This window comes from Ursus americanus, chromosome 4 (genome assembly GCF_024610735.1).
Source record: "Ursus americanus isolate L20-20 chromosome 4, mUrsAme1.1.p, whole genome shotgun sequence".
Classification (NCBI taxonomy): domain Eukaryota; kingdom Metazoa; phylum Chordata; class Mammalia; order Carnivora; family Ursidae; genus Ursus; species Ursus americanus.
Window position 1 is genome coordinate 23,340,182 of NC_142130.1, and position 15,533 is coordinate 23,355,714.

Consider the following 15,533-nt stretch of genomic DNA (forward strand, 5'->3'; position numbering starts at 1 on the left):
AAGAGCCGAGGGTCCATTTCTGGGTTCTCTATTCTGTTCCATTGGTCTATGTGTCTGTTTTTGTACCAATACCATGCTGCCTTTGTGATCACAGCTTTGTAGTACAGCTCAAAATCCGGCATTGTGATGCCCCCAGCTTTGTTTTTCCTTTTCAACAGTTCCTTGGTGATTCAGGGCCTTTTCTGGTTCCATACAAATTTAAGGACTATTTGTTCCGGTTCTTTGAAAAATGTCATTGGTATTTTGATCAGGATAGCATTGAAAGTGTAGATTGCTCTGGTTAGCATGGACATTTTAACTATGTTAATTCTTCCAATCCATGAGCATGGAATATTTTTCCATCTTTTTGTGTCTTCTTCAAAGTCTTTCAAGAGCGATTTATAGTTTTTAGAATATAGATCCTTTACGTCTCTGGTTAAGTTAATTCCAAGGTAACGTATGGTTTTTGATGCTATTGTAAATGGGATGGGTTCCCTAATTTCTCTTTCTTCAGTCTCATTATTCGTGTACAGAAATGCAACTGATTTCTGAGCATTGATTTTGTATCCCGCCACATTATTGAATTGCTCTATAACTTCTAATAGTTTGGGAGTGGATTCTTTTGGGTTTTCCATATAGAGTATCATGTCATCTGCGACGAGAGACAGTTTGACTTCTTCTTTGCCGATTTGGATACCTTTTATCCCTTTTTGTTGTCTGATTGCTGTTGCAAGGACTTCTAGTACTATGTTGAATAATAGTGGCGAGAGTGGGCATCTTTGTCGAGTTCCTGATCTTAAGGGAAAGGCTTCCAGCTTTTCCCCATTGAGAATGATATTTGCTGTAGGCTTTTCATAGATGGTTTTTATGAGATTGAGAAATGTACCCTCTATCCCTACACTCTGAAGGGTTTTAATCAGGAAAGGATGCTGTATTTTGTCAAATGCCTTTTCTGCATCTATTGAGAGAATCATATGATTTTTGGCTTTTTCCTTCTGGATAAAATCTAAGACGCCAATTGATTTGCGAATGTTGAACCACCCTTGCATCCCAGGGATGAATCCCACTTGGTCATGATGGATAATCCTTTTAATGTACTGTTGGATTCTATTAGCCAGGATCTTGTTGAGAATTTTGGCGTCCATATTCATTAGGGAAATCGGTCTGTAATTCTCCTTTTTGCTGGGGTCTTTGCCTGGTTTGGGGATCAAGGTAATGATTCAATGTTTTCCTAAACACACTTGGCTCTAAGAGAAAAAGAGGGGAGACCGTAAGGTGAAGGTCAGACAGACAACCTCTACACACTCACTACTCAGCCTCAGGCTGTCAGGTGGCCCTCTGAAAATGGATGCCAGATCACATGCAGGAGAGCTCCTGGGCTAGACTTTTCCTTCCGCTGCACATGCTAACTTAAAACCTGTTTCTTTCAGCGGAGGATTTTGTACAACCTTCCAAGATTTGCTCTGACTGCCCCAAAGATATACCTGTCAACAGCCCAGAGCTGGAGGTGGCTCTGAATCATTCCATTGCAAAGCTTAATGCAGAGAATAATGGAACTTTCTATTTCAAGATTGACAGTGTGAAAAGTGCAACAGTACAGGTCTGTAAATTATGCTACAAAAATAGTGATATTATAGCCTATGTGTGACTTGCTGACCAATCTTGCCATTGTCCTTGGCTCTGCATTGGGAACCAGCATACCCAGGGAATGGGATTTGGGAAATTTGAATTTCACGTGCCAACCTCGCTGCATTCTTTGTGTGTGATCTTGGAAAAGTCATTTAGAACATGTTCTCCATTTTCTATCTGTAAAGGATAGGGGTGTGGATCAAATAAGAACATATATGCCAATCACTTTTCAAACTCCAAAGTGCCCTGTAAATACTAGCAACTAGCATATAATTGACAAAATTCAGTGCTAGGAAAAGCAAGACTTACTCTCTGCCTTTCTAGACTCATTTTCATTGTAGCATCACTTAGTGCCTTGCGCTTGGCCCCTTCGGTCTGTCATTGTCCACATTCTTCACTCTCACCCGCATGTCCTTTCTCCCCTGCCTTGGGTAGCCTTCCCTCCTACAGATGTACCCTCTGGGGATTCAGCTCTCTTGCCATGCCCTGTCGATAGAAGCTAAGGAGTGTCCCACTCCGGGGGTCCGGAGACCCAGCTCTACCACAACACCACCACTGTCCTAGGTGACCCTGGAGTCACTCAGACTCACTCAGCTCTTGTAGCCCCAACTGAGAAATGAGCGGTTGGATGCATAGAGCCCAAATTCCTTCCACGCCAGCAGCCTATAACCAATGTATTCATGGACAGAGTTCCAGGATAGGCCTCAAAACCGGCTTCCCTAAATACAAGCCAAAGAAGAGCAATCAAAACAGAACCAAACTGTGACCGCAAACCAACATGGTCTTTATAATCTGGCGAAACAAATATCACTAAAAAAATTCATACTTTTGGCTCAGTACTGAATTTCTAGAAATATAAACTAGAAGGAGACTTTACATACAGTGATCTTCATTGCAGCTTCAACTATAAAACCACCCTCCAAAAGGTCAGCCGTCAAAACGATCGGTAACCTAGAAATGATTCGATCTGCCTGGCATTCCCCGACAATGGCTATTAAGCAGCAATTTGAAAGCATCTTCGTGAAGCGCTCTTGGAGCGGGCAATGACTCGTGTTAAAATATGCTGGGGAAAACAAGAGGCCGTAAAGCTGAACATACATTCTGTCCTCACTTGTGTTATTAAAAGCACAGAAGCCAATACTGAACAGAAACAAACACCTCCGACTAGTCACAACGGTGTTTTGTGTTCATCTTTCCAATTTCCTGTTCTAGTCATATGACTGGAAGAAAACCTCTAAACAAACAGGATTAAATCAAACTTGACCCTTTGAGCCCTAGTCAGGGGCTTACTGCTGTCCCCGAGGCTGGCGCCCTGTCCCTGGTCTCACCGGCATGTGACCAGCATGGGTTCCCCCCAGGTACACGCGAATCCATGCTACTCAGGTTTGTCCGCTCTTCTTGGCGCTTCACCTCCCTGCTTTCCTCGGACCGTCCCTGGTTCTTAACGATGCAGGAGTAGTGCAGTACCTTGCCATTTACTGCAGGGCTGAGACTTGCTGTCAGGAGGAGAACCACTCATGCCCCAGCATGAATATCTAGTCTTCTTGGTAGTTCGAGTTCTCTCTGCAAAGGAGCTCATCAGCTCTCTAGCGTGAATGCGTCTTTGCTTGCGCTAAGGGTGCCAGGAAAGCACAGTACATACTTCTGGGAATGGAAGGCAACTGACATCCCTCCCATTGCCAGATCAATCAGGAATATTGTGAAGATTTCAATCTTACCTTTAAGAGATGGATCTTTACTGATGCTTGTGTTTCAAGAGAGAGCAACTGGACTGCTCGGACACAGATATTCAAGGCAGCCTTGGTGGAAGCAGCCCCTTTACTACAACTCAATTTATCACGATGAATTTGCAAAAAGCCAACCTCCAAATGACCAGTCTACCAAATTGCTGAAGATTCCTTTTGCAGTTTTAGTCTTGCCTTGGCTTTGCATGTTTCGTCCTGGGTGGATGCATATCTATTTCAAGCTGGTTTCATAGTTCAGAAACGAAGAACTTCTCAAATCCTCCATTTTTTGCATGTGAGTGGTTGCGATTTCTGTCACATGCCCCTTATTTTGCCCGCCCCTGCTGCTGCTGTCCCCCCTTCCGTCAGCGGTCCTCCCTGCCTCTGCTCACATGAATATACTTCAGGGATCTGTGCGTGCACATTCAGAGCTTCTCCTCTGACAAAATCTTGGAAATGTCAAGGAATGTGTCTATGTCCAAGGCTTAATGCAAATGGCCAGATTACAAAATTATTTGCAGTTATGCCAATTTACATTCACACCAACTGGATATAAGACACTGATTGATGGTCTCGAATTTTATTCCTACCAGCAGTGGTCGAGGCTGCATGTTCCCCACACCTGGCCAACAGCAGGCAGCGTCACTGGCTTCCGTTTTTGCCAACATGGAAGACTAAAAACACTGTTGCATTACTTTTTTGATGTGCATATCCTTGGTTATTAATGAAGTAAACTTTTTTCCAGCATAAATGATCATTTTAACTTCTTTCTTGAAATACCTGTTCATGTCCTTTGCACATTTGTTTTGCCATTGGACTTCTTATTAATCCTACATCATATTTTTCCCAAATTGCCCTGCTACTTTGCTTACTGTGATTTTGAGAATCAGTTTTCATTTTTGTCTAGTCAAATTTAGACATTTTCTCCTTCCTTTAGGTTTCCTTCCTCTGCTCTTCACCTAAGGAAGGCCTTCCTCATCCTGAGATCGGATGAATATTTACATCTGTCTAGCTCATTAATTTTAATTTTTGAACACCATTAGAACTTATATGGGTATATAGAGTTCTCCATTTTAAAAACAAAACTTGGACAGGATAGATTTCATCAGGGAAGACTTCTGATAACAACGACACTCGATGATGTTGGTGATATATGGATGTGACCTTGAGGCCCTCTAACAGAAGATGGTATGAGGTCTCCTTCATTCCTCCCCTCTGGACCCTGAATACAGCTAAGCCACATTGATCAACTCTAAGGCCAAAAAATTGGATTAAATTATACCCTGAAATGAGCAAGAAAATTTATGATCATTGAAGTATAGATGCTAAAACCCTCTTAGAAACTTCCATCCTACTTACACATACACTTGGAGTTTTAAAAGTTAATTATTATATTGCTTTTAAAATTTTAGCCATGCTTACCCAGCAAGACAATGCCAAGAAAGAGAGAGGAAGAGCTTAGTTCTTCCTACAACTCTGCTTTCCTTGCCTGCTTCCAATCATGCTTTCCCCATGTTTTTACAAAGTATAAAGAGATAGGGAAGACTGTTAAATTAAGGTTTGCTTTTACAAAAATGTGATTGTACTATCACCCTATAACTTCAGTTTTTCAATAATGCTCATCCTTCTAGGTCAATAGTTATGCATGATATATTCTCTTGACTGCTATGTATTCTCTCTCTCTCTCTCTCACACACACACACACACACACACACACACACACACACACACACACACACACACACAGAGAGAGTCTACTTAGACTACCATAGCAAAATATCAAAGATTGGGTGATTTAAATGACAGGAATTGGTTTCTCACAGTGCTAAAGGCTTAGAAGTCTAAAAGCCAACCAGTTCAGTTCCCTGGTGAGGGCTCTCTTCCTGGCTTGCAGATGGCCACCCTCTTGCTGTGTCTTCAACTTCAGAGAAAGAGCGAGCTCTGGTCTTATAAGACCCTTCTAATGACACTTCTTATAAGGATACTAATCCTGTTATGAAGGCACTACCCACATGACCTCATCTAAGTCTAATTGCCTCCCAAAGGCTCCACCTTGCAACACCATCACATTGGAGGTTAGGGCTTTAATATGAGTTTGGTGGTGGACATATTCAGTCCATGACACACACACACTTAAATCCTAGAATTAAATACCTAATAACTTGGTCTAGAAACCACATCAACTTTTTAACACATAATTTAAAAACATTTTTGTCAAGTGTATTTTTCAGTGTATAAAAAATATAAGATGGCATTCTTAAAATACTTAAAAAGCCATGCCTGGGATTTTGTTGAAGTCAGAGTAGTTTAAAAATGAGTTTAGGGACACCTGGGTGGCTCAGTCGTTAAGCGTCTGCCTTCGGCCCAGGGCGTGATCCCAGCGTTCTGGGATCGAGTCCCACATCAGGCTCCCTGCTGTGCTGGGAGCCTGCTTCTTCCTCTCCCACTCCCCCTGCTTGTGTTCCCTCTCACTGGCTGTCTCTCTCTGTCAAATAAATAAATAAAATCTTTAATTAAAAAAAAAGTTGGCTTCTCAACCAACTGAGCCACCCCCCCAAAAAAAACAACAACAAACAAAAACAAAAAAAATGAGTTTAATTTCTTAAATAAATAAATGAGGTGTGCCTCTTCCAGACCAAAAAAAAAAAAAAAAATTGAGTCACAAATTGCTTAATGGAAGACAGCATTGTATAATGATTAAAACTCTTGCTAGAGATTAAAAAATATTCTTTTTTTAAATGTTAGCCAGCATATAGTACATCAGAAGTTTTTGATGTAGTGCTCAACGATTCATTAGTTGCATATAACACCCAGTGCTCATCACATCACGTGCCCTCCTTAATACCCATCACCAGGTTGCCCCATCCTCCCACCCCCTCCCTTCTGTAATCCTCAGTTTGTTTCCCGGAGTCCAGAGTCTCTCATGGTTTGTCTTCCTCTCTGATTTCTTTCCACTCAGTTTTCCCTTCCTTCCCCTGTGGTCCTCCACACTATTCCTTATGTTCCACATATGAGTGAAACTTTATGATAAAAAGCTTTTGCACAGCAAAGGAAATAGTCAACCAAACTAAGAGGTAATCCATGGAATGGGAAAAGATATTTCAAATGACATTTTGGATAAAGGGCTGGTATCCAAGATCTATAAAGAACTGATCAAACTTAACACCCAAAAAACAAATAATCCAGTCAAGAAATGGGCAGAAGACATGAACAGACATTTCCCCAAAGACCTACAAATGGCTAACAGACACACGAAAAAATGTTCAACATCACTAGTCATCAGGGAAATACAAATCAAAACATATTCTTAATATAAAAAAGAGAAGCAAGCTCAAAAATCCAAATAATTTTTCTAATCACATAATTTCTATAGTGGTACCAACTCAGTATTTCTCTGATGGCAGGATGATAAGGCATTTCAAAGAAAATATTTAAGTTTTTCTTCCTACTTTTCTTAGATTCTGTTACAACTTGAGCCTTTGAATTATTTGTGAATTTTGCAGCTGTTAATCAATAAAACTCAGGAAAATATAAAAATAGAAATTATGGCTTGCTTCCCCCCCACTTAGAAAAGGAAACAAGACCAGTCATTAGCCAAATATTTTTCACATGCATACAAATTGAAAGTTTTGTTGTCAAACATTTGTACTTTTCTTTATAACTCTCATTTGTTCAGTATATAATTAAAATGTCAATATTCTCCCCCAAAAGTTCTTAGGGTGAAAACATATGATTTATTATACAGTATTAATTAAGCTCCTACTTTGTGCTAATTAATTATCCAGATGGTGGCTGGAAAGAAATTTTCTATTGCGTTCATAGCCAGGGAAACCACGTGTTCCAAGGAAAGCAACGAAGAGTTGACAGAAAGTTGCCAGATCAATAAATACGGAGTGAGTAGTACTGCAACTGGACTTGTTCCCAGGAAATCTTTCTGATGATTTTTACTTGTTTAAGCATCTCATGAATAACACTGTTCTCTCTTTTGGCTTCTGTTTTCATGGGTAGCACACCCTAGAATGTAAAGCTGAAGTTTTTGTGATACGCTGGGAGGAAAAAATCTACCCTACTGTCAACTGTCAGCCACTGAAAAAGGTATGATTCTAATTACAGTCGGCTTGGGTCAATTTTGCTCATTATGAAAAGTCATATTTGGGGATTGAAAATGAACCATTATTTAAATGAATTGGGAGACTATCTTTTTGAAGTAGGGGAGAATGCTCACATTTCTGTGCTGACCTCTTTATGGCTAGACATGAGAGCAGCAGTCCTCGTAATTACTTGCCACGCCTTGTCAGCGTCCCTTTGGCAGGGGGCCCTCTCTTGGCAAAGTGCAGGCCCTGCTGCGGAGGCCCCTGCTAGCTGTGCACCTGCGAGGGGTGCCCGAGGCGAGGCCCCGCTCTCCCATGCCCACTGCTTACAGCCGAGGAGCTCAGGGGAAATGCAGATCTCAGCCTCCGCTCTTCATCTATTGACTCAAAAGCTGCATTTTTAACATGATTGCTGGGGGGAGAGGTGCGGGCGGGGGGGGGTTCATACCCATGTTCAAGTCCAGGAAGCGTTAGTTTGCATCATTTTTTTTTTAATTTTTAAAAGATCCCTGGGAGGTAAGTAAGACGTTTCCCATTGTCAAGGATGACATACTAAAAATTACAAAGGTGCTGAGGTCCTAGGGTGAATAATAACATTACCAAGTGCATTCTCTGTCCCAGGCACTGTACTATCTTCACACATATTTCCCTCCTGACGCCTCTACGAGGCAGGTGCTGTTATTATCCTATTTACAGATGAGAGGAGTGCAGCCAGTGATGTTCGGATTCAAATCTAGATCAAATCAGAGCCCACCCTATTCACTATGATGCTGATTCCTAGTTGGGTCTGACTTATTTCACTCCCCAAACCATGCTCTTTGTACCACCAAACACTGCCGCTGACCATCACGTTTTCACAGGTAGTGAAAGTGTAGTTGTAAATAACCCACGAGACTGTATCTTCAGTGCGATTTGCCGCCTCTTAGTTTTTTCTGATTTAGGTTTTTGCCATGTGTCAGTATGTACATAGTCTAACAGAAACATTACACAAAGACTGCATTTCAAGCTGGTGAACATTCCTAATGTGTTTCAATCCAACAAAGTAGTTGTGGATATACGCTCCCTAGATATTCAGCTCAGAAAGCCACTTAGTGCCTTTTAGGGTAAAAACGGTAACTGTGCTAATAGAAACAGTATCAATGAATATATAATATGTCGTGGTTTTATATAACCATAGGCTTAGAAGGTCCTCTAAAGATTATGTAGGACCACCACCCAATTTTTCCCAATGAAAGAAAAACTCCAGTTTAGAGTATTAAGAACAATAATCAATGCCCACAAATTATAAAATCAATCAAAAGAGGAAAAAAATTCATTATCATCCTCTCTGGAATATTAATATAATATTTAAAGTCTGCTAGATTTGCCCCATTGTAAACCAAGACAGCATCGCCAAGACTCAGTCCCTTCTTTCTTCATTGATAGTGTGGTTTTCGCGGTAATGCATTCGTTTTAATGTTTCCTGTTTAGATCATCTTGATGAAACGGCCTCCAGGTTTTTCACCTTTCCGATCAGTACCCTTGGAGAAGACAGAAGAAGGAACAACTGTAAGTTCACCCCACATTTCCATGGCACCTGTACCAGATGAAGAGCGGGATTCAGGAAAAGAACAAGGACCCACTCGTGGGCATGGATGGGGCCATGAAAAGCAAATAAAACATGGCTTTGGCCATGGCCATAAACCTGAGCATGACCAGGGCCGTGGGTACCACGGGGGACGTGGCCTCGGCCATGGATATCAAAAGCAACATGGCCTTGGACATGGACATCAAAGGGAACATGGCCTAGCCCATGGACATATACGTGAGCATGGCCAAGGCCATGGAAAATATAAAAATAAAAGAAAAGACAATGGAAAGCCCAATGATTGGAAAACAGAGCATTTGGCAAGTTCTCCTGAAGAAAGTACTACCTCTTCTGCACAGACACAAGAGAAGACAGAAGGGCCAACACCCCTCCTGTCCCTAGCCCAGCCAGGTATAGCGGTTACCGTGCCTGACTTTCAGGACCCAGATCTCATTGCAGCCGTGATGCCTAACCCATCAGCTCCCAAAGAGAGTGATGATGATTGGATCCCTGACATCCAGATAGAGCCAAATAGCCTTTCATTTAACCTGATACCTGACTTTCCAGAAAAAACCTCCCCCAAATGTCCCGGACGCCCCTGGAAGCCAGTTAATGGAATGAATCCAGCTGTGGAAGTGAAAGAATTTCCTGATTTCGATCTCACTGATGCTTTGTATTAATTTATGCCTCCATAAGTCTTTCTTTAACATTTCATCATTCCTTCTCCCCGTTGTCTAAATATCCTGATATAACGCATCAAAAGCCCTAAAGCTTCAGAATGGCCTAGAGAGAAGGGGTGAGACTCCCGATGGGGACACCGTCAATCTCTAGGGATGACTTAAAACTGTGCAGAGCCCTAAATCCCCTCTGGGTCTTCCTCACAGGTTTTTTTAACTAGCACAGAAAATGGACAAACTCATGGGCCTTGGCCTACTGCAATTTGCTTTTCTGATAACAAATGTGTACCTTAAAATGTATGTCATCGACTTTCATACAAAGATTCTTGATATTCTGAATAAACTGTGGCATGTGGTCCCTGAATACACGTGAAAATAAGGGAAGTCAAAAGACCGAATGCTGAATTTCTTAATGGGAAAAGAAATAATAATAAAACCTCCAGAGGTTAAAGAGGGACAACAAGCAAGACAGACCGACCCAAGAGCGGACAGGGGGAAGTAAATTAACTGACTTTTGGTTTCAGAATGACTAGTATATCAAATAGTTACTCCCACTTGACAAAGCTGTCCTGATAATTCTCTTTCTGGGTGAGAGGGTTTCTTGTAAGTCAATCATTTCCGTTTACCCATAAGTACCCTTTGCAACAAGGCTTTCAAATAGGAGTTTTCTGTTTGTTCTCTTGTTGCCCACGCTACATTGAGCTCCCAGCAACTCTGAGTTTACTAATAAGGATGGAAAGCAGAGGAAGTAATGTAGAGGCAGTTTTGCCAAGGAACACATTTTAAAAATAATTGACAAGGGAATATCATGAGATGTGATGCAAATTTCATTTGGAAATTTTATGAGGAAATTCCTCTTGAGCCTCACTTTATGATCGTATCATCTTTTTGCTAGGACATGGAAGAGCACTGATTTTTGCCAAAGAAAATAATTGCCTTATAACATGAGAGAGGCGTGTATTTTACAACCCTTGCTGTGCTTTTGCCTAGGGAAACAAGATAGGGCTTTAAACAGCTACACTTACCTGTGGATGAATGTGTCACTGCTACCCCAGTTGATGGGATGCATTTGAACTTCTGAGTGTTTATTTCATTTCAAATATTATCTGTACTTTTAAATAAAGAACCAATGATGTCAGGAAGAAGTCTCCTCTTGTCAAATGGTTGCTTCACTCTTCTTTGATTGAATGAGAACCACAGAGTAACAGAGTTTTACTATACTTACAGAGGCACCTAAGGCCCTGCGAGTACAAGGGCCGACCTCAGGAGGCAGGGGCAGAGCCAACATCTGAGAGCGAGGTCTCTTGACCGGTGGACAGAATCTTCACGCCTGGTACAGTAGCCCCAACAACCTCTATCATCAGCCCTTCATGGAAGGACAAGAAGATGGGATAAAAGTTAGAGAAGAATGCCATTCTACTCTTCTGTTGCTGGGTGAAATAAAGTTCAGTCTTGATGCTCTCATTCCTGGTGAATTCATGGTGGTCTTTTGGCCACACCCATCCTACAGCAAAGTCCAATAGATCAGAGAGCCGGTGCTATGGCTCTGTCATGGAAACTCATAGCCCAGCTCTGGAGTACTCTTGCTAACCAAGGAAGGAGTCCCGTAGGTGAGGCTACCTTCCCACCAACACTTCATCATGGGTGCTAAATTAATGGTCAGTGGGTCATGTTTCTACCAGCAATCTAAGGACTCTCTACCTTCCCTTCTCCCTCCCCCTGATTCCCAGCCTAAACTGAAGAGTAATTTGTCTTATTCTTGTTTTATTTTTTTATGATCTAGATAATTACCAAAAAGAAAAAAAAATCTTGTGTTAATGGGATGTCTACCAAATTCTCATTATTAGAAAATAACCACAAAAAAGTTTTAAAAGAATTTTTAAATTATCCATCTGATCTGAGTAAAGGAGTTAATAGAAATCCAGTAGAAGAGAAAGTGACAGGGATTTCTAATTTCCTGTAGTAAAACACACGTACTGAATGCCTATGATAGCCATTTACTGTGCTGGACAATTTCCTTTTGGTGTGTGACTTAATCCTCACAACCACTCAGAGGTCCCCATGATCACCTTTCTTTTACAATGAGGAAACTGTAGCTCTCAGTGCCCTGCCCAGAGTCACACAATTAATGTGACAGGGCTGGAATTCAAACCTTTTGAACTGCACTATACCATATCATAGTGAGGCTTTGTTATCCAAGTTGTCATTATAAAAAAACACATCAAGATAATTTCGATTCCAAGATGATCATTATCTCAATCCAAAACCCTTATGAAATAGCTCATTGAGGCTGGTGCTGTCCTAGGTACTACTCAGGGTAATTGAGTCAGGTGCCGGATTGGCTCTTTTCCATTTGTTTAGGTCCTGAGAAGAAGAGAGATTTTAAAAGCCATAAATCCTTTCTTTCAAAGAACTTGCAATCACATTGGGCAGTCAAGACTAAAGCACATAGAACAGACATTTCATCCAAGCCATGGTCACTTGTGGAGCAGTGAATGAGCCTGACTAACTTGATAGGAAGATATGAAGAGGTGGAGGGACCAACGTGGAGAGAGAAAATGAAGCCCAGTTGGGAATTCATATCGGAATAGGCCACGGAGTGCCTTTCACATTTCTTGAGCTAAGATGTGCTGAAAGGGGCGCCTGGGTGGCTCAGTCGTTAAGCGTCTGCCTTCGGCTCAGGGCGTGATCCCAGCGTTCTGGGATCGAGCCCCACATCAGGCTCCTCTGCTGGGAGCCTGCTTCTTCCTCACCCACTCCCCCTGCTTGTGTTTTCTCTCTCGCTGGCTGTCTCTCTCTCTCTGCAAGTAAATAAATCTTTAAAAAAAAAAGATGTGCTGAAAGAGTGTTTAAGACCCATTATTCGGAAGATTCTGGTGAGCACAGGTCAGAGTGAGACCAACTGCACTCAAGACAGTATCCCAGGCATCTCTGGTTCGTCACACCCTAATGGAAGAATGGCCACTCGGGCTGGCATGCAAAGCTACAGTTCGCACTTTACTCAACAACATGAAGTATTGCCACTTCGGACCTCTTTGAGATAAAATAATCTTGAGTTTCCTGTGACTCAGCACCCACCTTTTACTCTTTTTTAAATATTTGCACCCCTGAACCAAAGGCACACCCATATTTTCGACTTTGGCTCTAGAACCACACATTTCATCCCTTCCTGCTTCTCTTCAACATGGGAATTTCCTCTTGCCCACTCCAACCGACATTCCTCACTTTGCCTCGGCCTGGCAGCTCAAGCAGGATGCCCTTCTTGCCTTTTTACCCCATCTTCCATTTCCTGCCCCTAAGTCTGGTTCCAAGAGACTTGAGGCTTGCTGGTCTCATCCCAGTACGAACTGCACCCAAGCTCCGCCCCCTCTGCTGCTGCTCTTTGCACTGGCCTTGTGGGAAAGGCCAGACCTCCCCAAGGCCCCTATGAGAAAATGCGAGAGGATCCAGCAGACATGATACCAACCCACTCTTTGAGGAGTCTCCGTGTCTTTCCCTATAATAAGTCCATCAGAAAGCAAAATATTCTCTCAACACCTTGCAGAAATGCTTTTGTTAAATTATTTCCTTCGGCCTTTATTTTACAAGAATCTCCATTTGAACACCATTCTGTCCTTTGGACAACTTTAACTGAAGATATTGCCCAATGCATTCACATCAGAGACAGTGCAGGAAGTGGTCAAGAATCAGATTCTACAGTTAGTCCAAAAGTTGCAGTTTACTTAATTCCTCAAGACCTCAGTTTCCTCATCTGAAATACTAGGTTGATAATATACTCACATCACAGATGTGTTGTTGAGACTTAAAACAGCTAATTCCTTCAACTGGCATAATGCTTAGCACTTGGCAAACAGTCAACAATGGGTAGCTATCAGGGACACCTGGCTGGCTCAGTCCTCGGAGTGACTCTTATCTCAAGGTCATGAGTTCGAGCCCCATGTTGGGTGTAGAGATTGCTATAAAAAATAAAGGGTAGCTATTATTATTAGGACGTACACAATATATTATTTTTAGAGTCTAACTTTGGGGAAAAATGTTTTGTCAGATAATGAGAGGTGTTGAACACAGCATATGTCCTTTTTTGCCTTTGCAGCCATACTCAGGATTCAAAGGCTGTAATCAGCAGATAGCAAGAGGCTGGTAATATCTACTTCTACGTGTCTAATCCCACAGGTTCTGAACCTTGGCTGCATATTAAAATCACCTAGGGAGCTCTAGACACTATGAATCCGAATCTCCCAAGTATCATTATTTTTCATAAGTTCTCCATTGTTTGTAATGCAGCCAACAGTGAGAACAATTGATTTAGGCCCTCTCTGTTCTCTTTTTAATCTTAATTTTCTAGTTTTATGTTGTTCCACTTTATTAACTCTTTTAAATCTTTTTGAAAACAGGAGGGTTATGAGACTCACGAGGGTTGGATAGAAGGTCGGACAGATGACTGTAAGTATTACGTGTGCTAGGATGGTCACAATAAGGATGGAGAGTACTAGATGGGTATAAATGACATTTCAAAGACTTGCAAACATTTGAAGAATGAAGGACAGGAATAAATCAAAATTGACAAAGTTTTCCGGTCTAGTGTGCCTAAGGGAATGGATTGACGCAAGCAAGGAGATGGGGAGCTGGTCTGTGCTTTCCAGTGACTCCCGAAGAGACTGATCCAACATGCACATCATTTCAGATATTTCAATCGCTGAATGAACATAGGAAATCAATGTGCAAGTGGAGTATACACCCGTCCTCTGTCTCACCGCATTACGTCATTTACTCTGCTATCTACGGCCCCCTGCATATACACAGGGGAACGTCATTAGCTACTCCTGGACTAAGCTTATGGAAACTGTAATCATAGGACTCCTTCTAGCAAAAAGAACAGAAAGGGAAGAAATTACTCTCTGAAAGTAATCTTAACTTCCGTTTCTACTAGTGAATCAGAAGCCCAAATCTAGCAAAAGACCTTTGTTACAACAGCTTTCCTGTCTTTCGTCTCCTTTATCTGGCGTGTGGAGGTTGTATCATATTGAGTGGGTGGAAATCATACTCTTTTATCATGACTGTTAAAAATAATGAAATAAGGGCAGCTGGGTGGCTCAGTCGGTTAAACGTCTGACTCTTGGTTTCGGCTCAGGTCATGATGTCAGGGTCTTGGGATCGAGCCCCGCATCGGGCTCTGTGCTGAGGAGGGAGTCTGCTTGAGGATTCTCTCTCTCCCTCTGCCCTCCCCCTGCATGCACTCTCTCTCTCAAATAAATAATTTTTAAAAAATAGATGAAATAAATACACTTATCATGAGCACTGAGTAATGTAGAGAACTGTTGAATCACTGTACACCTGAAACCAATATAACACTGTATGTTAACTATACCAGGGTTACAATTTAAAAACTTAATAAAAAATAAAATTAAAAGCCAAGATCCTGCCACTCCCACACTTACAGCTTTGCAGCAGTTTTAGTTCACTGAGAATACTAAAACCCCGTATGGTCGTCTGCAAGAACCCCCGTAACGACCTCTTACTCATCTCTCCATCCTTGTCCCCAGCCACTCCCTTCTTTGTTCACAGTGTTCGAGTCACAAAGGTCTTCCAACAATCTCCGAATATGACAAGCTCTTTCACACCGTAGGTCCTTTGTACTTCCTGTCCCTTCTTGCTGAATGTGTTTCCCCTGGCTTGAAGCAAGACAGCTTCCCTCTCATTCTTGAAGTCTTAGTTATCATTTCAGAGAGATTTTTCTCTGACAATCCCATTCACCACCCCCCACAGTTACTTTGTTTTTAAACACAACACTGCATACTATTTTTTCCTTCAGAGCCTATGTAACTATCTGTTATTATTCTTTATTTCGTGTAACTGTTAGTATTTG

The 15,533-nt window shown here is 41.8% G+C and overlaps 1 protein-coding gene across 2 annotated transcripts in view; it reads left to right on the top strand.

The window, feature by feature from the left end:
- Positions 1-11,131, top strand: part of KNG1 (kininogen 1) — a 30,476-nt gene extending 19,345 nt beyond the window's left edge. The window contains exons 7-11 of one of the 2 annotated variants that reach the window (XM_045811208.2): positions 1,410-1,579; positions 7,118-7,225; positions 7,341-7,427; positions 8,894-8,971; positions 10,895-11,131. In XM_045811208.2, coding sequence (XP_045667164.2) covers positions 1,410-1,579; positions 7,118-7,225; positions 7,341-7,427; positions 8,894-8,971; positions 10,895-10,975 — 524 coding nt within the window. In that variant the 3' untranslated portion in view covers positions 10,976-11,131. Of the gene's footprint in view, positions 1-1,409; positions 1,580-7,117; positions 7,226-7,340; positions 7,428-8,893; positions 9,767-10,894 lie in introns of those variants that run through there. The other variant, XM_045811207.2, reaches the window with a different exon arrangement.
- The last annotated feature ends 4,402 nt before the right edge of the window (positions 11,132-15,533 follow it).